General features: G+C 39.5%; 1 protein-coding gene across 6 annotated transcripts in view; it reads right to left on the minus strand.

Annotated features, from left to right (window-relative positions):
- Positions 1–2,189: 2,189 nt before the first annotated feature.
- Positions 2,190–23,655, minus strand: part of PDE1C (phosphodiesterase 1C) — a 479,464-nt gene continuing 457,998 nt past the window's right edge. For 5 of the 6 annotated variants that reach the window (XM_036897373.2, XM_036897377.2, XM_036897376.2 and 2 more), the window contains one exon: positions 2,190–4,826. In XM_036897373.2, the coding sequence (XP_036753268.2) occupies positions 4,657–4,826 (170 nt within the window). In that variant the 3' untranslated portion in view covers positions 2,190–4,656. Of the gene's footprint in view, positions 4,827–17,907; positions 17,969–23,655 lie in introns of all 6 variants that reach the window. The other variant, XM_036897374.2, reaches the window with a different exon arrangement.

Consider the following 23,655-nt stretch of genomic DNA (forward strand, 5'->3'; position numbering starts at 1 on the left):
CCACTCAGAGTGAGTCTGCACACAGCAAGCCAGTACCTGCCTCTGGGCCTCTTTGTCCCCACAGCCGTCTCTATCTCTGTCCTCAGCGCTGCCACCACCCCAGTCTCTGCTCTCCTGTAGCCATGTGGCCATGCCACCGTGTCACCCGAGCACTGGGCGGAACTCTTTTTATAGAGCCAATAACAACATATTGCCCACACGTGTGTAGTGAGCTAGCTGACCAGGGCCAGGTGAGAATCCTTCACACATAAAGTGAAGGAACCTTCACTTTATCCACACACATGTTTATATATTGTCTATCTCTGTCTTACTCTGGTTTGGTACCATCTCCAGCATCACATTTTTGAGGATCTCTTTTATATAAAATACTGTGCTGGTTGCCATTGAGGATGTAAATATGAAAAAAAAGGGCAGGGAGGTGGGGAGGAGGGCAGTCCCTGCTTTCCCAGAGATGATAATATGGTAGGAAAGAATCAAGGTCTATTTAATTTGAGGAAGAATCACTGAAGTGTCCATAAAGAAGGAAAAATAGAGCATTCCTGAGGGTTAACCAAGGCAAACGACTGCTTCTAGTCCGGGAGATCAGAGCATATGTCCCAGAGAAGATGAAACTTTCTGCTAGGTCTTGAAGAATATGCCCGGGGTCAAGCCTGGAGCCAAGCCACAATTCCCCACCCACCCCGCTGGTAAGGCTTAGCTGGCTTGTGGCAGGGAGAGAAGGGCATCGGCACTCTCTGAGCACCTGGTACGGTGGTCACTGCCCTACCCACGTGAGGTTGGATTCATGACCAAAGGGGAGGAAAACCACCAGGTCTCCTGGGGGCTTATTCTGGGCAGGGACAGTGGTGGAAGAGTGAGGGACATTTCTCACAGGGGCTGGTCCTGCCTAAGAATTGGATTAAAGAGAAAAAAATGTCACTTCTAAGCTTCTGTCAGGTCTTTGTGCTTTAGGAGCAGGACCCAGAGTAAATGTCCTTGTTTGGTGAACTCATAAGCTTTAAAAATGCCTAGCACTTGTGTGGTATAGGGAGTAAGAAATGGACTTTTACATTCACAGGAAAGTGAAGTTCAAAGGGGAGAAAGGTCTTGGTAGACGGAGAAATCCAAGAAGTTAGAGGCAAATCTGTGTCGAAGGAAGATACTGCCAGCAAGAAATCCTCCATAAAAGGTGATAATGTTGAATTTTTAATGTAAGAAATTGCTTCTGCTGTGCCATCATCCTAAACCTTCAGATAAAGTCTGTTATAAACAGTAGACTTATATGCTAGTGGAACTTTGGAAGAATAAAAGCAGGTGTGAGAAAATCAATGGGCTGAATAGGAACAGAATAAAGGATGGCAACTGTAGGAAGTAAGATGCAGGGAGGTGGAACATGAAAGCAAGAGGCGGCCACAGCAGATGAAAGACGGAGATGCATGAAGGCCGGCAGCAGGGACACAGGGGAAGGGGGCGTGGAGGCGGGGTGCCAGGTGTCCGACTGAATGTAGAAATACATCCTCCAGTGCAGTGTGAGGCAGACACCAGTGCCTGTGGGGACAGCCAGTGGGGGTGGTGGGGGTGGGGGTGGTAATACTTAGGTAAATCATTAACTTCTTTTCACTAAGTTGAAGAATATTTCCAGCCTACCTGATGTCATAGAACTAGCAAGGGGCATTACTCTCAAATTCAAAAGCCTAACTTTTTCTTCCACACTCCACTCCTTCTCCAAGAAAGAATAGCTAATGCTTATTGAGTCCCTACTATATGCTCAGGCCTGTGCTATGCTGAATCAGGTACTATCATCATTCTCATTTTATAACTGAAAGAACTAAAGTTCAGAGAGATTATGAAATTCGGTAAAACTCAGGGCAAACGAAAGATAGAGCCAAGATTTAATGATAGGTGTTTCTAACCCCGAAGTCCCAGTTCCTAGCCACTGCCACTAGCTACACAGCTTAGCCTAGACTGATATAAAGTGACTTTAAAACACAGGTGTTTACCTATAGACTAGCTGCTATTATGGTTACTCATGTTAACAAATTAAGTTATGGGCTTTTTGGTATAGGAAGGACAAGGCTTAAAAAAAGCTATCACCTATACAATCAGTAAGCAAATTAAAAAGGGTAAACTGTACTATTTGTCTTGACAAGATATTCAGACCTGAATAGCACCAAGCATGGGGGAAATTAATTCCAGAACACTATAAAAGAAAAAGATGATACAATAATGTCCTTTAAAAGTAGCTTTTTATTTTCTGTAAGAATATAACTGTATAACTCCTATACAATCCATTGTGCAAAAAAACATGGTAGGCATTTTACAAGCAATGCAGAATCTCAATATTTGTACATTTGCTCAATTAAAATATTAGCAAAAGTTGAAAATTGATATATTGGGATAAAAGAATACAGACCGAGCCAACTTTCTTCCCAGGATTACTGCTTCCAACATGAAGAAGCCCAGTCAAAACAGCATGGCCACACTGAAGTCTCAATGCCTGTGACTGAAGTAACATCATTTATGGGCTGGACCATAGCAGCGAGGAGGCCACTACTCCACAGGCAGATGCATTATGTGGCCAAATGGTTCTATGCAGGAAGCTCTAGGCATCTGTGTACACACGGGTAGGAACTACCTGTCGGATTAACCTGATTCAGGTGGGATAGACACTACCAGTCTGCAGAAGGATCCTTTTGTTCAGGCAACAAGCAGGCAGCTAAGAATGAAAATGGTGTTCCCTAACAAAAAGTCACAGTGGTTTTTCTTTTAGTGTAGTAATTAAATTGCCCTGAAATGCCATCATAAAGCGCATTGTAAGTAAATTGCTCAGTAGCATGATAGGCACCAAACTCTGGAGCTGGCTCCACTTGCATAACGGTGGTGCATCAGAAGAGAATGGTGGAGAATGAGGGCAGGAGCGGGCACTAAACCCTTTACAGTCAGACTCCAAAGGCTGGGACCACCGGGGCTCAGCTCCTGTGCAGGGATGCTGGAGATTGGTCCCAGAGGCGGCGTGCTCACAGCTACGTCTGCTGCACTCCTAGTACTCACCGAGCTCAACAGTAATGAGCAAAACCTACATTATCTTTAATCTTCATTCCAACTGGCAGAATGGGTACTATGAATCCCACTTCCTAGTTAAGCAAACTGAAGCTTTTAAAGATTATATCATTAGATTGAGGACCTGATCCATACTAGCAAAGAGGCCACAACTCCACGGGCTGTTGCATTATGTGGCCAAATGGAAACCCTAGGCATCTACATATACACAGGCAGGAATTACCTGTTGTGTTAACCTGATTCAGGTGGGATAGACACTACCAGTCTGCTGAAGGGTCCTTATGCTCAGGCACCAAGCAGCGGGCTAAGGAGGACAATGGTGTTCCAGAACAAAAAGTCACAGTGATTTTTCTTATTATTATGAGCCCCACTTTCTGTTTAAGCAAACTGAGGCCTTTAAAGATCATGCCATTAGATCAAGGACCTGCAACTAGTTATTGATGGGACAGGATTGGAGAGCAGACCTGCCAGACAAAAATCTAAGGTTTTCCACTGCATCAATCTGAAGGGATCGAAAGCTATTTCTGGCCTTAACCACTCCTTACTCTTTTGTGTGATTTTAGCCCCAAAGTAAAAACTCAAGGAGAGATACAGACAGGCTACACATGCCATCGTGCAGAGAGGTGAGTTGCAGACTTCTATTCTGCTGAGAGCTATGACCCCAAGCTCAGATACGTAGTCTGCTGGAAAGAGGATCTGAAATTTAACTTAAAGGTATCTCCAGCCTTATGGAGAAAAAGCTTCAAATAAGGAATTTAAATTAGGTTCAGCATTTTACCCTCCTGCCCCAGGACCACAAGACCCAATGGACAACTCCAGGGAGAATCTCAAACCTGGAGTCTCTGAAGCATGGGAATCCCATTGATTTCTCATATCGTCAACTGTGAGTCAAAGTGAGGAAGCAGAGCCAAAACGATCTCCTGCAAACTCCCACGTCCTTACAGATGCGACGGGGCTCTCGGACCGGAGGCGCACAACGGGAACCGGAACAGCGGTCTCCTGAGTCCCCATGGATCGACACAACTCCTCAGTCTTCTTTTCCCTCTACGATAGTTACCTACAGAACTACAACTTTTGTTTTTAATGCATTTACTTTGAAAGTTACCTATTTACTTGAATTTTAAATACTGTGATAATCATCGTATTTAAGAAAGGTACCTCTAAACATATCTTATAAAGTATTTTAAATTGGAAATGATGTTTTAAGGAGTGCATTTCTTAAATATGATGATTATTAAACCGATATTCTCACTGGGGCAAGTCAAGTTCCAGGGATGAAAAGATTGTCAGTGGGAGGAATTTCATTTTTTCTGAACAGCCTGCATCATTTTAATTTTGGTCCAATTGACACTTTCAAAGATCTATACCAATAAAAGCCACATGAGACTACCTACCGTCTGACTGCTGGGGCCTACACTGACCCCCAAATCCAGTGACTACGACACAACAAAAAAGAAAAAAATTACATACAGCCTCCACTTTGCTTTGGTGAAGTCAACCATGAATGCACCAGCCCCAAAGGCCTCCAAGGGTTTTGGAGGCATATCCCGCGGTGGCTGGTGAGCACTGAGGGGCAGAAGGGTGGGCTTCTCCTTCACTTTCTCTCTTCCCCTTGGCCTACTTTCTGTTCCAGTTATGTGAGATGTTCTGAATCTTTTTCATTTTGATCCTCTGATCCAGCATCTTGTACCTCACAGGATGCTCATCAGTTTTCTTGGGGACCGAAGGTGCATAGGAGCTGGATGCGTAAGCAGGGCGTTTAAAATGACGCAGAGGAGGCTTGATGACTGGAGGCCATGCAAAGGAAGATAGACAATTGTTAGCCTCGCAGGGACATGGCAACCTAAATCCTGTGGGCAACTTCCTCTCACTTAGATCTGTCTGTTTTCTTTAAAATGAGGAGCACAAACAAGGTTGGACCCTCCCTGGAAATCTTACTATAGATAAGTGAGTAAACACATCATTGTCTTGGTCATTCCCTTAAAACAAATAAAGACAAATTCCTGGAGATGGACAGTGATGACCCCAGAAGAGAAAGGTTCTTTGGCAATGAATGGATGGGGTTAAGGAAGTAAGAGGGAGCAGGTGCGTCACTCTGGGGTCCAACAAAGCAAACAGGCAAACAGAGTCATTAGCATTTGGCATTGCATGTAAACTTTCAGCATTGTAAACAGTAGTACCCAATCTTAAAGTGCTAATAAAAAAGTATACCTTTGAGAAAACATTTGTAAAACATATATATAAAGATCTTGTATCCAAAATATAAAAGGAATTCTTAAGATTCAACAAAAAGAAATAAACAACCCAATTTATGCATGAGCAAAAGCTCTAAACAGACTCCTAAACAAAGAAGATACCTGTATATATATATATGTGAATGATAGCAAAGCATAGGAAATGATACTCACCGATTTTTATTATTAGGAACTTAAAACAGCAATGATATACAGTACACACCTATTAGAATGGATAAAATCCGAAACAAAACTGATGATACAAAATGCTGGTGAGGATGCAGAGCAACAGGAACTCATTCTCACTGGAGGGAATGTAAAATGTTACAGACACTTTGGAAGACAGTTTGACAGTTTCTTATGAACCTAGATATAGTCTTACCATATGATCCAGCAATTGTGCTCCTGGGTATTTATACAACTGATTTGAAACTTATGTCTACATAAAGAACTGTACATTAATTTTATAGAAATTTATTCATAATTGCCAAAAACTGGAATCAACCAAGATGTCCTTCAGTATTTGAATGGATAAACAAATTGCAGAACATACATACAACAGAATATTATTCAGTGATAAAAATAAGTGAATAGTCAAGCCACATAAAGACATAGCTGAATCTTAAATGATATTGTTAAATGGAAGAAGTCAGTCTGATAAGGCTACATACTGTATGATTCCATTTATATGATGTGCTTGAGAAGGCAAAACAATAGACAATAAAAAGATCAGTGATTGCCAGGGGTTCAGAGGGAGGAAAAGGGTTAATAGGTGAAGCACAGGGGATGTTAAACACTATAAACTATTCCATATCACATTTAGTGGTGGACACAAGACACTACGCATTTGCTTAAATCATAGAACTCTGCAGCATGAGTGAACCTTAATATATACAAATGTAAAAATAATTAGGAGGTGAGTGAATGACAGAATGAAATGCAGGATGTTACAAGACAGTCTAATTGCATTACAAATATAGGAAACAAGCTCACTACATAGGGTGGGGTAAAAAGATGCTCACCTAAGTAACTTTGGATATGAGTGGATACTGTTGAACTAAAGGCAGTGGAACTGTACACAGTACTGCATGCTAACTGAAAAAGGTGTTTGCCACAAAGGTACAGATTAACAATTCTAACACTTTTATGTCCACTAGAATTGAAAAATTATGTAAACAGATAGTGGATACTGACAACCAGTTTCTCACTGTTGGAGTGGGAGTTTACAGATCAGCATATATTTCCTTGCCCTATCAGCTAAAAGGGCCTAGAAGCAATGACGTAGCTCCTGGCCTAGAGTAACAGTGCTCAGTAACAATGAGCACTCCTAGTGCCCGGATTTTGACTTCTAATACCATTGTCCAGTGATAGGAAGCAGGGCTCTTTGTAGAAATAGCTGATTGTAGGACTAGAGAACAAAGCATACAAGATGAACCTGGAGCATCTTGTAGTGCCAGAAAGTGAAAAAGTGCTAAACACAAAACACAATGACAGGACAAAGGAGTCTCCAAATGAAAGCGCTCCCAAATAACAAAGTTGGAATAACTTGAGTTGAATATTTTGTTAAATAACAAAATAAAGACAGCAGTATTGAATTATAACCCAAAGTCTAAGATACATATCCATGAGTCCATACTGACACAAATAAACATTCAAATACATCAATAATTGTAGGAGAATAGACACATCTCTCATGCAGAAGAATTCTAAATAGTTTATGTAAGTAATTTATGTAGGAGGAAAGGCCTTTAGTGAGGGTTGGACATAGTGACATCTTTACCTGCATGGTCTGCCCCCAAAAAATACATAACCCCTTTCTAATGATGGAAAATTAGCAGACAAGTTCCAATTGAAGGATATTCTCCAAAATATCTGACCAGTATTCCTCTAAACTGTCAAGGTCACCCAAAACAAGGGAAGTCTGAGAAATCATCTCAGCCAAGAAGAATCCAAGGAGGCATGACTGAATGCACTATCCTAGGTGGGATCCTGGGGCAGAAAAAAAGATACTAGGTAACAACAAGGAGATCTGAGCCAATTATGGATTTTAGATAATAACAAAAGTACATCATCTAACTTGCATATCTATCAACAGAAGAAAGTAAAATACTAACTGATTCTTCCTCGCTGCTCTTCCCCACTGACAAATTAGTCAGTGACACTATGTAAAAGTGAATAAAGGTACAACCAGGTTACATGATAATTACAAACAGATGAGATACAATTAGATAAAAGGCATGCAGGGACAGAGCTGGTGCTAAGTCATCTCCTCAAACACCACCTCTCACTGAGGCTACTCCACCCCCACTTAAAGGACCAGCAAAGGAGTGATACACAGGTATCACCCAGATTAGGGGCTCAGTTTAGGGGACAGATCTATTAAACAAAAGGTTACCTTTAAGAAAAAACAGCTTTGAAAATCTCTTCCAATAACAGGAAAATGCAAGGCATTCACGATTAAGCAAAAGATCAGAAACAACTTAAATGTATAATCACAGGAAATTGGTTAAGTTTGGTACATCCTTAAAATATACTGTTGTGAAACTGTGGAAAATGATATTGATATCTCTTAATAAAATCAGAGGTTCATGTAATACTGTTAAATTTTTTGAATGCAGTATATCTCTTCTAATTTCTTTACTATAAAACATAAAAATGTGCAAAGGAAAATCTGGAAGGACATACATTTAAATCAAAGCAGTGGGATTATCTCTGAGTAGTCATAAACATGGCTTTTTTATTTCTTCTCAGTTGTTTACACTTTCAATTTTTCTATGATGATGTTTCAGTGATGTAACTTTTGAAAAAGAAACATACTAAAAAATTTTTTCTATGGAATCATGTATCAGAGCTATTCTACAAAATAGAAAGTCAGTAAAATTAACTTTGAGCTACAGTATTAGACATCTTAGCTCAAAGCTGATAACACCTTTCACAGCCTACAGATAATATCCACTCATCAACTTCTAAGAGCCCCTACTGTGTGCTGCTGATATAACAGCTACAGAACAGATGAAATCTCTGCCCTCATGGACTCCCATTCTAGCAACCTCCTCTGAAACTTGTGATTTGCCCAGAGAAGACAAAGGTGTTCAGGCATAAGAAGTGACACTATTCTTGTATGTTCCGTAATACCCACATCAACTTTGTCTTTTGAGGCCAACACATAGACTTTCAGCAAACAGTCCTGCAGTGCTAATAATAACATATATGCAGAAAAACAGAGATTTTTTTTTTAGATCTCAAGAGTGCTTAATTCTGTTTCTTGGGGTAAACAAGGGATCGCAGCACAATACACTCTAGAAACGAATGTAAAAACAGTCCTGTTACCCTGGAGAATGGAGTAGACACAGGAGAGGGCTTCAGGGTCAAAGCTGATGGTTGCAAACGTCTCCTCCGCCAGCTGATTTACTGCTCTTCAAGTCACAATCCCTCTCCATATTCATTCTATTTCCGCTGCTCAGCAGGACCCCAGCCGAAGTATTATTGAATTTCCCACCTCTCAGCATGAAGAAGCATTTACCCTTTGCTGGAATTCTGATTGTCTGAACAAAAACTTTCCTTGCCACTGGAGTCGCTGCAAATAGAGTTGAACCCGCTGACAGAGATCGGCTCCCCACTAAGACTGGGCAAATACTTACATGCCTGCTGTCACCCTCACTCAAAATGTGGGAGAAAAAGGGAAATTCATACAGCGCTGTTTGATATGCACTGATTGCCTTTCCCCTCTGCAGGGGAGCGTGATTTAAATGCAGGCAAAATAGAGCCAGAGATGAGGGCGCCATCTAGAATTTAGTGGGGACCTTCCTTCTGGGGTGCTGGTGCAGCCTCTTAAGGACAATTTCATTTGTCTTCCAGCTTTTCCTGAGATACTGGAGGGGGTTTTGACCTTTAACAATTCAATGACTTGCCACAGCTGAACACAGCAGTAGTGTTACAATCCTCCCCCTAGAGAAGAACCAGAAGTGGGAACAGAAACCCTCACCTTCCCAGTCTTGATTATCAGCAAGTGGGACCTTTTCCTCTTGGGGACATAATCACAAAGTCTGCTCTCATCTTTTAGAGCAATTTACTTGGAGAAAAGATCTAATTAGCTGCTGAAGATTTGACAAAGGCACTTATCTCTGCACAGAGCCTGACCTTGAGAAAGTCATTACCTGCATGACTCTCAAACATGCTTAGGAAAAGACAAGCTCAAGACAGAACTGACACATCCTCACCCTTTATTTTACCAGTACACACAGTGTTCATTTTTCAGAAAAGTGGTGTGCTTTTTGGAGTTTTCATCCTCATTTGTTTAAATCTCACCTTTTCCACAAACACAATTCCTCCCAAAGGTGTCCCTGACTCTCTCCGCCTCCTCTGCCAGCACCAGCCAGTCTTGTATTCGCTCTCTCTCCTTCCCTGGGACCATTTTGCTTAGTGGCTACTTTTCTTTTGGTGTAGAAGAACACTGCCTAGAATTACTCTTCAGAAAACAGATTCAGGTTTATTCATATATCAAATTAATATAGTTGTTAGTGGGATTCAGGCATTGAAATATGAATGAGGGTTTTTAAAGGTCTTTATTTAAGATTATATTAGTCTACTCTTTCTCAAACTACCCTTCAACAAAGTTGTCGGTAAAATAGGTTGGTGTTGGGGGGAAGCAGGGGTTCCTTAGTCAAATTTAATTACATTAAAGGTAAATTAGTATCTTCATGGCAGGACTTCTTGAAGACCTAAATGATGGGGATGTATTTTATGAATCCCTAAGAACAGCCAACAGCATGCAGGTATCCCCAATTTTATTAGGCTAAGGAAACCTCTTTATTAGGAACATCTCACAGAATGTTCAACAGGTAATACTTACAGGAAGACTGGGTTAATTTGTTATCATTATCTTATGATATCATATTACATGATATCCTAAATCACTAATTCAGTACCCCTGTTATTTTGCACTAAGTGAGAGCAGGTCAGAGAGAATAGTCACTAGTCTTCATCTAATCTCAGTCCTGCCTAATTCCCATAAATTAAATAATAATCTACATTCGAACCCATCTCTGTCATTTCAGGCCCTGTGACTTCATTGGGATCTTTTGGAAGCACCACACGGCAGAGGGGGCAACTTCATACGGAGAACTGCTGAGTCGCTGTCGCAGAACACTAAGTCCAAAGACAGCAACTTGGTCTGCTCTTAGCTGCTGAATAAATTCTAATATTGGCATCTTTTTTTAAAAAAAATAAGTATTGGACATATGTTTTCTGCTTTTTCAAAAGTAATGTCATAATAGGACTTCTGGAAAAACTATTTGCATCCACAGACATTTTCTATCTGCATTTACACACACACACACACACACACACACACACACAATACACACACTAAATAAGATTTAAAAAGTAACCATTTACTGCCTTTTAAACATTGTTTTAAGTGAAGAATAAAATCCCACTACCATACATCCCATTTCTAAAATCAGTGTCTCTTTGTGGTATTTGCCTGAAATCTGATGAAAAGCCCTCATAAAAATGCACAAAAATCACTCATGAACTTTGAACTGCAAAGGACTAGAATGGTAACATCAGCTCCATTGGGATGTAATGATAGAAGAACTGAACCTGCAGCTTTCTTTTCAAGATCCACCATGGTAAAATAACATAATATCTGACAGATACTGTGTACTAAGCACAATGCTAAAAATTTAACATGAGTTAGCCTTAGTCTTCACTACAACCCTATGAGACAAACACTATTACCACCCACTTTTTGAGTAAAGAAACTATGCTTGAAGAGCTTAAGTTTCTGTCAAAGTTTTCCTAACTGGTATGCAGGAAGTCTGGACTCTAGATTTACATCCAAGTGGTCTGACTTCAGAGTCTTCCTCCCACATTTAAAATAACCTTGAACCAAAGTTCAGAGTAAGTTTTAATTACTAACATAATAAGTTAAAAGAGTCAACTGAAATTTTACCTCATTCATACTATCAACATTTGAGCTTATAATCTGTGTAATACACAGGATTCTCCGATATCCTTGTTAGTAGCTATAATCACATGTGCAAAAGTAAATGATCATGCCCTCATTTTAACTGGTGGTAATAGCCCAGGAAGGAATTATATAAAGGTCCTAGCTAACAGGTCTCTTAAATAACTGCTTTCTTCTCTTCCCTTACCTATGCTTGTTGGAATATTAACAGGTATTCCAAAAGTCTAGGCTATTGGAGACAAGCAATCAAGCCAGGTGAGCTCCAGGATCTTGGGTGAAATTTTTAACTTGGTAGTTCCCACCCTTGGCTGCATATGAGAACCACCTGGGGAGCTTTAAAAAATCTGGGTGTTCAGGTTGTGCCCTAGACCAGCTAAAGCATGGAACCTCAGTCCTAGACTGAGGCCTCAGGAGTTTTTAGAGCCCTTCAGATAACTCCCCAGTGCCAGAGTTTGAGAACTATGGTTTTACTCTCTCCAAACATCTCCTTCCTTATCTTCGCCAAAGAAACAACAGTAATGGGGAAATGAGAGCCTCTTCAACAGCTGGTGTTGGCCAAACTGGACAGCTACATGCAAGAGAATGAAACTGGATTATTGTCTAACCCCACACACAAAAGTAAACTCAAAATGGATCAAAGACCTGAATGTAAGTCATGAAACCATAAAACTTTTAGAAGAAAATATAGGCAAAAATCTCTTGAATATAAACATGAGCAACTTTTTCCTGAACACATCTCCTCAGGCAAGGGAAACAAAATAAAAAATGAACAAATGGGATGACACCATGCTAAAAAGCTTCTGTACAGCCAAGGACACTATCAGCAGAACAAAAAGGCATCCTACAGTATGGGAAAATATATTTGTAAATGACATATCTGACAAGGGGTTAACATCCAAAACTATATAAAGAACTCATATGCCTCAACACCCAAAAAGCAAATAACCTTATTAAAAAATGGGCAGAGGATATGAACAGACAATTCTCCAAAGAAGAAATTCAGATGGCAGACACATGAAAAGATGCTCCACATCACTAATTATCAAGGAAATGCAAATTAAAACCATAATCAGATATCACCTCATGCCAGTTAGGATGGCCAATATAGAAAAGAATAGGAACAACAAATGTTAGTGAGGATGTGGAGAAAGGGGAACACTGCTGGTGGGAATGTAAACTAGTTCAACCATTGTGGAAAGCAGTATGGAGGTTCTTCAAAAAGCTCAAAATAGAAATACCATTGACCCAGGAATTCCTCTCCTAGGAATTTACCCTAAAAATGCAGTTTCCCAGTCTCAAAAAGACAGATGCACCCCTATGTTTATCGCAGCACTATTTACAATAGCCAAGAAATGGAAGCAACCTAAGTGTCCATCAGTAGATGAATGGATAAAGAAGATGTGGTACATATACACAATGGAATATTATTCAGCCATAAGAAGAAAACAAATCCTACCATTTGCAACAACATGGATGGAGCTAGAGGGTATTATGCTCAGTGAAATAAGCCAGGTGGAGAAAGACAAGTATCAAATGATTTCACTCATCTGTGGAGTATAAGAACAAAGCAAAAACTGAAGGAACAGAACAGCAGCAGAATCACAGAACCCAAGAATGGACTAACAGTTGCCAAAGGGAAAGGGACTGTGGGGGGTGGATGGAAAGAGAGAGAAGAGGAATAAGGGGCATTATGATTAGCACACATAATGTAGCGGGGGGGCACAGGGAAGGCAGTATAGCACAGAGAAGACAAATAGTGATTCTGTAGCATCTTACTACGCTGATGGACTGTGACTATAATGGGGGGAATCTAGTAACCACAATGTTGCTCATGTAACTGTATATTAATGATACCAAAAAAAAAGATATTATAAATTGTCAAATGTGAAAAAAAAGAAAGAAACAACAGTAATAATATTTTGCACACATTGAAAATGTTCTGTAAACTGTAGAGAGCTAGCCAACATTGTTGCTATATTTTAATTACAACAAACGGCCTGGCTGGGAAGGAATCCTTTATGCATTTATTAAAGTTACTTGTGGTCTTGAGAATTTTTTTCTCTCCTGTCCACTATACTTTGTTCTTCCAGTTGGGTCTACCATGAAGACAAAGGTGTGAGGAACAGAAAGGCATTCTCTGGTTGGGGAGAGCAACACGGATGCTATCATCTGAGGATTGTGAGAAAATCCACAAGAAGCCAACACTGAGAGTCAGCTGGTCTTTTCTAAGCAAATCTAGTACTTGGGGAAGCAAAGAATAAGATCAGGCAAAAGGATGCTCCTAATGTCTGACTAAGAGGTAAGAGTGAGAGCCTTGTGGTCAGAGAGATGCGGTCATTAACACTGCTTCCCCCGGCTCCCGGCTGCTGTATCTTGAGTAAGACATTTCACCTCTCAACACTGCATGTTTCCCCTCTGTCATCTGGATGTGAGAACACCACTATCTGACCGGGCAGTTGGGAGGACTCAGGAGGTTGGCACGTAAAGGATTTAATGCAGTGTCAGCATGAAGGGTGCATTTGGTCTGTGGCAACTGTTATCACAAAGTCAGTGACCACATCCAAAGGCTTGGGCCTCCAGGCGCTTCTCTCCAACTCTTTCCAGCTTCATCTTTTCAGATTATCTGAAATTGCAAACCTGGTTTATGCCTGTTTCTGACCAAGTCGGTCACATTAGCTAATTTGGTATGATCAATTGCATTTTGAAGGTAAACTCTTGAGAACACACATCAGCCAAAAGGTTCCTCTCCATGTTGAATGTCAGTTCCCTGGAGGACTGATTCAGGAATGGTTCATCCCAAACCCAAAGGCAGAAACTCTAGAAGTTTGGGTGAATTGGACTTGAAAGTTGGTCTTTTCCTCCAGGCGAAGTGGGAAACATTAATTTCTTTCACCAGAAAAGAAGACTTTGGTCCTTGTTCATTATCTAAGCTTCACAAGAGACATCTTAGGAAGTTAAAGTGAAATATAAGAACCTTTTATACACCCAGAGCTTTGCTACTTAAGGAGCTCAGGAGCCTGGTCTCTCTCTTGTGTACTGCTCTGGGTTTTCACATCCATTATCTCATTTGTAGCCACCCCCCATCCTTGGAAGGGGGGCAGATTCAGTTCTGTCTCGGCCCCCATATGACTTGGGTACAGGATTTCAGTTTCCCATTTCAGAAACAGAGGTAACCCTCCTTGCCAAGGGCTGTGGTGAAAATAGAATGAAACCATGCCTTGCAAACACCACAGTGACACACGGTGGGTGCTCACTGCCTACAGCTCCCATCCCTCTCCTTAGATGAAGATTCTACATTTCAGGAATTATCTAGAAACTGTGCAATTGCCAGGATAATTCAGTAGCAGCATACTTTCCCAGTGAGGGAACCATGTCCATTAGATATCGTGTTGTTTAAGGTGATGATCTACTCTTAAAGTCTTCAATGTGTACTTTATATTAAAAGTAGAATAATTAAACCCATCATCTATATTTTAAAAGACTTTGGCTTTCCAAGTAGCTTCAAGGAAATGAGAATGCTAATCAACCTGGTTCCATATTTCCACCTGTCAGAGCAGAGTGCAGGGGACAGGAAGCCTGCTATCTGAGAAGCTACCCAGAAGCAGCTGAGCTGACACCACCCAAGCCAAAGTCTACCTAGTGTAAAAGGTGACCTGCCCAGCATTTCCAGGTCCCCAGAGGACTCTGTGTCCACAGAGGAAAGATAAACCACATAGTTCTGTTGCTCTTTGTCCACCCGACACTGCCTACACCCTCCTGTGGATCCCAGCCCTGGGCGCACCTCACATCCCCTGGAGAGCTTTAACATGTGCTGACTGCCCAGGCCCTGCTCCCAGGATGGTCTGAAGTAATCCATTATTTTAAGGTAGAGCCCACGCTTGAGTATATTGTAGTGCCTCGTGATTCCAACGTGTAGCCAGGTTGAGAACCACTGGCTGCGGTGCCGAGTTTGTTTTGAGGGTAAGTCATTTTACACTTAGGTTCCGAAGGAGGCTGAGCACAGCTGACAAGGTCTGGCCATCACACAGAGAAGTTACAACCCTTGGCCACGTGCTAAGATCTTTGACGGCACTCAGACCCATGAAAATCTACTGTGGGGTGGAGTGGTATTATGAGAGAAGCATGGGTTTGGGGTGACAATAACTAGGTTAAGCTATTACTAGCTGTGATACCCTAAGGAGAGAATCCATTCCAGGACTCAGGTGTTTTGGGTTTTTTTCTATAAAATGGGAAAAATAGTAACTGCCTTGCGTGGTTGACATGAGGATTCCAAAGGGGAAATAAGGGACATAATGTGCATATGGTACCTTGCAACCTTGCAGAGTGCCAGTATGTTGTAGGCACCTGGTATGTGGCTATCATGATTACATAGCACAGATGAAGGGTCACCACGGGGCACCTTCTAATGGCACCTTCCCTGGTGGATTTCTTATATGGTAGAGAAAAGTCACAAAATTCCTCACACAACTAGATTTTTTTACTACATGAAAGTCCTCACCACACAATGAAGAGATTAAATTAATAAATTTGTGAACATCTGGCAGAGAACATGCCACTCTGATTCACAAAAGACTAATTATCCAAAATGTGCATTTGTGAAAAAATACACATACATGTTTTTCCATTCAGCTACCTGAGGAAACCACTTTGCTGAAACCAAGTGCTATTCTAAGCAAAGCAAAAAAATCTTCCCCACATTCTAAACTATCTACACAATGTATACATATGGAGGTTCACACAGACACTTTGGGCAATGCCTGACCATGGGTGTAAAGTAAAGGAGTGCTGGAAATCCCAGATGGTGAGTGTGGCTTACACAACCAGCCAGGATGGAAGCAGGTTCAGTCCCTGAACTCTCACCTCGATGTAATTAGGAGAATGACAGGGGCACTTTACATTCTTAAGACTCTTTGCATTTCTTATGCTAAGCTGTAGTAATTCTTTGAGTCACCTTCACCAGAAGCCATCCTTGAACCACTGCTACCCTGATCTTTTCATTTTTGCTTTATCCCATACATAATTCATCCTGGCTGTAAATTTCATGAGAAAAAGGACAGGGTTTATGCATCCCTGCATCTCCAGAACTTAATCATAGTACTGGTAACAGTTGGTACTGAGAATTATTCAATGAATGAGTAAACTCCTCTGTGTCAAATCAGTAACCTTCATAAATCTCCTATTTATGAAAGAATAAATGAGTCACTGGGAATACAGACCAGCTGGCAAAGCTGATTGGAATCCACAGAACCTGATATTTCTCCCTTGCTTCACCAATGTCTTGATACCTAGATTTGCTACCCATGTTTGCTCAAAGAAGAACATTAGCAAGTTCCTTTCCTTTGCAGTTTCAAGTTTGAGGCCTGAGCACTTTTGTTTCACAAAAATACTACCATCTCATACCGGTCTTGCTAGAGAGGCACTGAACCATGGCGTTCAAGCCCCTCTGCCTCTGACAAATAGTTGAGAGAGGAGGAGCAGTTAAGTAAGGCTGGAAAAAGGCTCTTTTCTTATTTGAACAATGTCTAGCTATTTATTGCCCTGCCACCTTATAATTTAATGATTAATGATTTAAGTTAATAACACTACTATTTTAATTAATAAAAAAAAAGAATAAGAAAGTCCTCCCTCAAGGAGATGATCATCTTCAGTTTAGTTCTTCATTTTGTTGGCATTGGCAAGCACAAAGTACTTGAGGCATATTATTTCAAAGGAGAAAAATATTTTGGAGATTGTGCAAGCTGAGTCTGATTTTTTCCATCAATATGTGCATTTTCCACATGTGCATATGAAGATGGGAAGTGTAAGGCCAGATCGGTAGCTCTGTTCTTTGTTTATACTGACAACAACCTATGCCATCAGAAGCCTGTAAAGATACATTTCATCTGAAGTGCTAAATTTCATGAGAACAGGGTCAGGGTTTATGCACCTGTGCATCTCCAGAACTTAAACATAGTACTGGTAACAGTTGGTACTGAGAATTATTCAATGAATGAGTAAACTCCTCTGCGTCATACTCAGTAACCTTCATAAATCTCCCATTTATGAAAGAATATATGAGTCACTGGGAACAACAACCGAGCTTACGTTTAGCCCATGGTAGGAAGGACAACGACATAGTAAGACGATAAAAGACAATTACAAAAAGGGTTTTCACTGGCATCTTCACTTAAAAGACAGTGCAAGATCCACCCACACCCCATAGTTGTATGCGCATGCGTACTTGTTCTAATCCCCAGGCAGAGTGCACATGTGAAAGAAAGGCAGTTACACTGTGAATTATTTGAAGTCAGTATTTACCCACTGGCAATGAAACTTGACAAAGAGCACAGACTTGCAGTCTGCTAATTCTGGGCAAGCTATTTATCTGATTATGCCTCAGTTTCCTAATTTTGGAAATGGAGATAACAGTACCTTCCTTAGAGGTTTGTTGTGAGGATTAAATCAGATAATATTTATCTCATTTAATGATATAAATGCTAAGAACCTAGCATTGTCCCTGATATTTGACAGATGTGCAATACCTATCAAAATATTTATTTTTAAAAGCCTGTATTAGGGAGATCAGAAGTTAACATTTTTTAAGTTAATTACTCAATAACTTATGACACATGTAATATTTCATTTTGGTAAAAGAGACATAAGCTTCCTAAAATGTCTTCAGACCTCGGAGCTGGTCAGTTCTCTTGCGAGGAATCCTCTGGATGGACGCTTTATCCGTAGTCCCCTAGAACAGGACACACAACAATGTCATTGCAAGCCAGCTGGCATCTCAACCCAAAAACTCTTTCTACATCAGGCAATGGAGATTAGAAGCAGAGCTGCGTCTACCGCCAACACTACCGCGCACGCCCGCAGCTGCACACACAGAGGCGCACTCAGCTACCTGCATCAGCGAAGGGCTGCAGTACTGTACCTTTCTGCCTAAGGATCACTTCAGAAAGTGACGTGACTGTGGCGCCCTGCAGCATCTGCTCAGAGGTAAGGCACTGACTAGTCTCCATCATTAGTAGTCATGACTATAGTAGTGGTGAAGCTCTGGGCCACTCCTCCAGCAAAAGCCAACATTTCCTCAGCTCTCCGTCATTCATGGGGCACCCATGGAGCTTGACTGGGCTCACAAACTTCATGGGGCATAGCTGAGGTGCGGGCTAGAAAATAATTGGCTGCAGGTGATAGTACTTTACCATACAAAAGTCACTTTGCTCTAGATGTGCAAGGAATCAAGGTGATGTCCCCAGAACAGTTTTCTGGTCCTGGAGCTTCAGGAGGAACCCTTCAATAGTTTCGGAAACCAAACAAACTTAGTGAAGTGGTCTCTGGTATCTTCTGCATGGAAGCAGGTTACTTGCACATTTTTCTTCATACCTGAATCCTCATATTCCAACACCCACCTCTCCCAAGGTTAGAAAAGAAACATTGAATTTCTCTGAAATACATGTAAAATCATGTCTACATGGAAGAAACCAAACAAAGCTGTCTTGGAAGACAGCCATAGATTTTTCACTTAAAAAAACTCCTTAATATATAATATTTTCAACTTAAGGAAAGGTATAAATAATATAACAAATACCCATGTGTTCTCAATACAGTTTAATCAAGTCTTTATATTTTGCATATTTTCTCAAAAATTAAATATCACAAGTAGAGTTGAAATATCTAGTATACTCTCCCATTAAACTTTTCTCCCCACCAAAAAACCCATAATCCTGAGTTTGGTGTTTATTATTCCTGTGCATATACTCATTCAATTATTGCATTTGTATGTACCCACAAAATATCTAGTATTTTTGCTTGTCTCAAAATATAATATAAATTGTATTAGATGGCGTATATCTTGATGCAACTTGCTTTTCTTGTTCAACATTATGTTAAGCATTGTTTGTAATAGCAAAAAAACAGGAAATAACCATTAATAGAATAATTAAATAACCTGTGACACATTTCTAACAGACTGATAAACATATGTGAAAATGGATGATGTTTCTCAAAGAATGAGCTTTATATTTTGCATAGAATTTCTGTTGCCATACATTAGGAAGTTTTGTGAGTTTTTTTAAAAGGTGTGTCTCTTAAAAGCAGGATAGAGCCGGATTTTGTTTTTCTCATCAAATCAAATAATCTCTGTCTTTTAATAATGGAGTTTAAAGCATTTAGAATTACTGGTATTACTGACATTTTTGGACTTGATTCTATTATCTAATTTTGTTTTTGTTTTGAACTTCGTCCTCCTGTCTACTTTTGTAATCACTCTTTATTCGTTGCTTCTTTTTCTTCCTCTCTGCCTTATATTAAATTGATACATGTTCTATATTCTCTTACTTTGTTGTTCATTTGCTGATTTAGGTTACATTTCAATTATTTTACTGATGATCCTTTGTGTTAAAAAGTTACAAAAGTATAAAGTTCTGCCCCAACATAAAATAGATCTTATCATTCCTTTACTCTCTGTTGAATAACCTTCCTCCCTCTAGCTTCTGTTTCCTATTTTAACACAGAAATTGGATGTTATTTTTATGGTCACTCATTGCTCAAATTTACCAACTTGTTTTATTTATTTGTGTGTGCACGTTAATTCTTCTATCTTCTATCTTGCTTTGGGGTTCACTTTTCTTCTTGTTGAAGCATATCCCTTAGTATCTCTTTGAGTGGAAAATTATGTCATTGCATACCTGGAAATGTTTTTACTTTGCCTCCATTCATCACTAATAATTGAGCTATTTCAGCTTTTATATATGGCTTTATTTTCCTTTAGACATATAAGATATGTTTCCATTGTCCTCTAGCAGCTATTATTAGTCATGCAAATTTTGTTGTCAGTTGGCTGTCATTTTATTATAGGCAACCTGCTTGGAGCTTCCCTGAACATAACCAACTTTTTTCATAGTATTTAAGATTTTCTCATTCTTGATATAATTTTGGGCAGTCTCACACAATGTCTTTACGTATGCATTTGGCTTTATTTAAGTATGACAGCTGAGGTACATTTTCCATCTAAGAATTTGAGTCTTTAGAGATGTTTATCTACCTTCCTTCCTCTTTCATTTTTTAAAAATTTAAAATCTAATTCACATGCCATAAAATTCACCATTTGAAGAGCGCAGTTCAGTTAGTATAATCTCAAAGTTGTGCAACCATCACCAATATCTAATTCCAAAACATGTTCATCACCACTAAAAGAAATCCCACACCCCTGAGAATTCACTCCCTATTCTCCTTTCTCCCCAGCCTCTACTAACCCCTAATGTACTTTCTCTCTTTATGGATTAACCTGTTCTGGCTATTTCAGATAAGTGGGATCATACAATATGTAGCCTTGTTTGTCTGGCTCCTTTGACTTACAAAGTGTTTTCACGGTTCATCTATGTTATAAAATGTATCAATACTTCAGTCCTTTATTATGGCTGAATAATAATCTATTGTATGGATATACTACATTTTGTTAATATATTTTTCAGTTAATGGACATTTAGTTGCATCCACTTTTTAACTATTATGAGTAATGCTGCTAAGAACACTTGTGAACAAATTTCTGTATGAACATGTTTTCAAATTCTTTTGAAAATACACGTAGGGCCAGAATTGCTGCATCATATGGCCACTCTATGTTTAACTTTCTGATAAACTTCAAAACTGTTTTCCAAAGTGACTGGACCATTTTAGATTCACACCAGCAATGTGGCTACTAATTTGTCCACATCATCAGCAACACTTGTTATTATTCTTTCCATTCTAGTGCATGGAGTGATATCTCATTGTGGTTTTGATTTGCATTTCCCTAATGACTAGCTATGTTGAGTTTCTTTTCACATTCCATTTGTATATCTTCTTTGGAGAAGTGTATATTCAAATCCTCTGCCATTTTTTAATGGGGTTATTTGTCTTTTTATTGTTGAGTTGTAAGAATTCTTTACACATCCTGTATATTGGATCTTTATCAGATATATAATATGCAAATATTTTCTTCTATTTCATGGATTTTCTTTCCTCTTGAAATATGAAAGCCTTTAATTTTGACAAAGTTGTATTATCAATTTTTCTTTGATTTCTTGGGCTTTACATGTCACATCTAAGAAGCCACTGGCTAATCTGTGAAGATTTATCCCTATGTCTTCTTCTAAAAATATTATGCTTCGTGTTCTTTAACTTTTGATAGGGTTCCCTCTCTATGTTGTGTTTGGTATAAAGTCCTAAGGACTATCTTCCAACATTTATTCTCTTTTCAGCTGTGTTCCACCTTGAATTTTTCTTTGTCTTTTAAAATTTCAGAAAGTGTATGTTTGTTTGCTCCTTTAAATTTCAGGTTTTGAATTTCTTCTTCTGTGTATATCTGTTCTTGTTTTTGACCAATTTTATTTTATAGTTTTTTAAGGACTATTATCTCACCATTTGACTCTTTGAGTATCCCTAACATAATAATGTAAATTGTTGGGCAGCCTGCACCAGGAGCTTGTGATGGAGGCATATGAGCCAGAGGAGAGCAACATGTGGTGTTCTTGAGGTAGGAAGGAATACTGAGCTGGCCATTATAATGAGTGAGGTACAGGGTGTCTGCTAAACACAGCATGGTTGATTTTGTCAAGTGTTTTGAGACAATCCACACCATCTCTACAGGCTTTGATGTGGTCAGAACTCAGACACTCAAGACACCCAATTTGGGACCAGTTCAGACTGCTTGATAAGTCCAGCAAGGTGGCTGAGACTCTGACTCAGAGGCCTTGGAAACCCAGCAGGCCAGCAACAGACACATAGGCCCCCAGCAATATGGTGGGAACCAGATCAGCTCTGAATATTCTTGTAGATGTCCAAGATGACATCAGAGGTCCCATTTGACCCAAGAATGTCATGCCCTGACAAGGAAATGCAAATGTCATCACTACAGAGTGAAGTTGCTTGGTTTAAAGCTCTTTCTTTCATAGTCTTAAGAACATAATAACCACAGGCAAGGACAAGATGAAAGAAACTTCCAGAAACTGCGCAGCAAGAGTCAACACTAAAAAGCAAGTTAGTACAGTTGATGTAAATCCAAACTTGAAAATGAACCTTTTCCTGAGAATGGCTGCTTCTATATAGTAAAAAATTAAATCGGGTAGTGCTTATTTATATACCCATGTACCCAGCCTTATAAACATTAATGAGTGCCCAATATGTGCTTGCCACCTAGGCAGGAACTGGGACATAAAGGAATAAGAGGGACCCCACCTTTGAAAAAACCACCTATTAATGGGTAGAGAGACTTACAAGCACATCAGTATAAGTCAGTATTAATTCTACCTAGATGACTTGGAGGGACTGCAAAGAGAAATTAGCCAGTGGGAGAAAAGAGTAAGGACTGTTTCAGGAAGAATGACAGAGGCAAGAAAGTTCAGGGGCAACTCAGGGGACATGGAATCCTATTACTGACTGGGGTGGGGAAGCTCCAGAAACTGAGGCTGAAAAAGCAGACAGGCATAGATTATATTTCATCTAATGTAAGATGCCACTGATTGTAAAGTGAACTATTATTTCATGTACAACCAAGAAAAAAAAAAATGCTTCTAATTAAATTATAACACACTGGTTATTGCAAAACATTCCTATATCAAAGGGGATAAAATGCGAGGCACTGTCCCTCCCAGGATGAATGAACTATGGCAATTCCCGAAAGATGAAATGTAAAAGGTAAATCAACATCAGAAAACAGATTTTTTTAATGAAAGATAAAAAAACTGGAAACCACATATGAATATAATTTTTTCTTATCTATTTAGTAAGGTATTAATATTAGCATTTAGCAAGAGCATAAGAAATGGTAAACTCACCAAGAATATGAAATAATACTACCTTTCTGAAAATCAATTTAACAACAATATGTCGAGACCCCAAACATGTACATATTCTTTGAGCCAGTAATCCTACACCTAGTAATCTGTCCTAAATCCATACTTACAGACTCAGAAGTAGGTTTGTGTACAGGAATGTAAGGTTATATATAATAACAAAACTTCTAGCTACATAAATGCCAAAATATCAATGAGTATATAAATAAATTGTGGTATAGTCATATGAAATGTTAGTCCATCACTGAAATTTTTTTAAATATTAAAAAACATGGGGGAGATCTCCTGGTGTACTGGTAAATATTAAAAGGAAGGAAAAAAACTTCATGTAGAGTGTAATTCCAATTTAGGGGGAAAAAGTATTTAATAAAGACTGGAAGGAGAGGCAATATCAGTTAGCTATGAGTGGTAGCATTACTGACAACATTTTTCCTTCTTATAATTTTTATTATTTTTCAATTTTTCTACAATGTCCGTGATTACCTTTTATAACTTTTCCTTCTCTCCAAATGTGTTTCTCCAAGATCTACTTGTAAAAATTTAGTTGTCATAAAGAAATGTAAGCTTATCCATGGAGACAGAATGACCAATAGGT

Source organism: Manis pentadactyla, chromosome 7 (genome assembly GCF_030020395.1).
Source record: "Manis pentadactyla isolate mManPen7 chromosome 7, mManPen7.hap1, whole genome shotgun sequence".
Classification (NCBI taxonomy): domain Eukaryota; kingdom Metazoa; phylum Chordata; class Mammalia; order Pholidota; family Manidae; genus Manis; species Manis pentadactyla.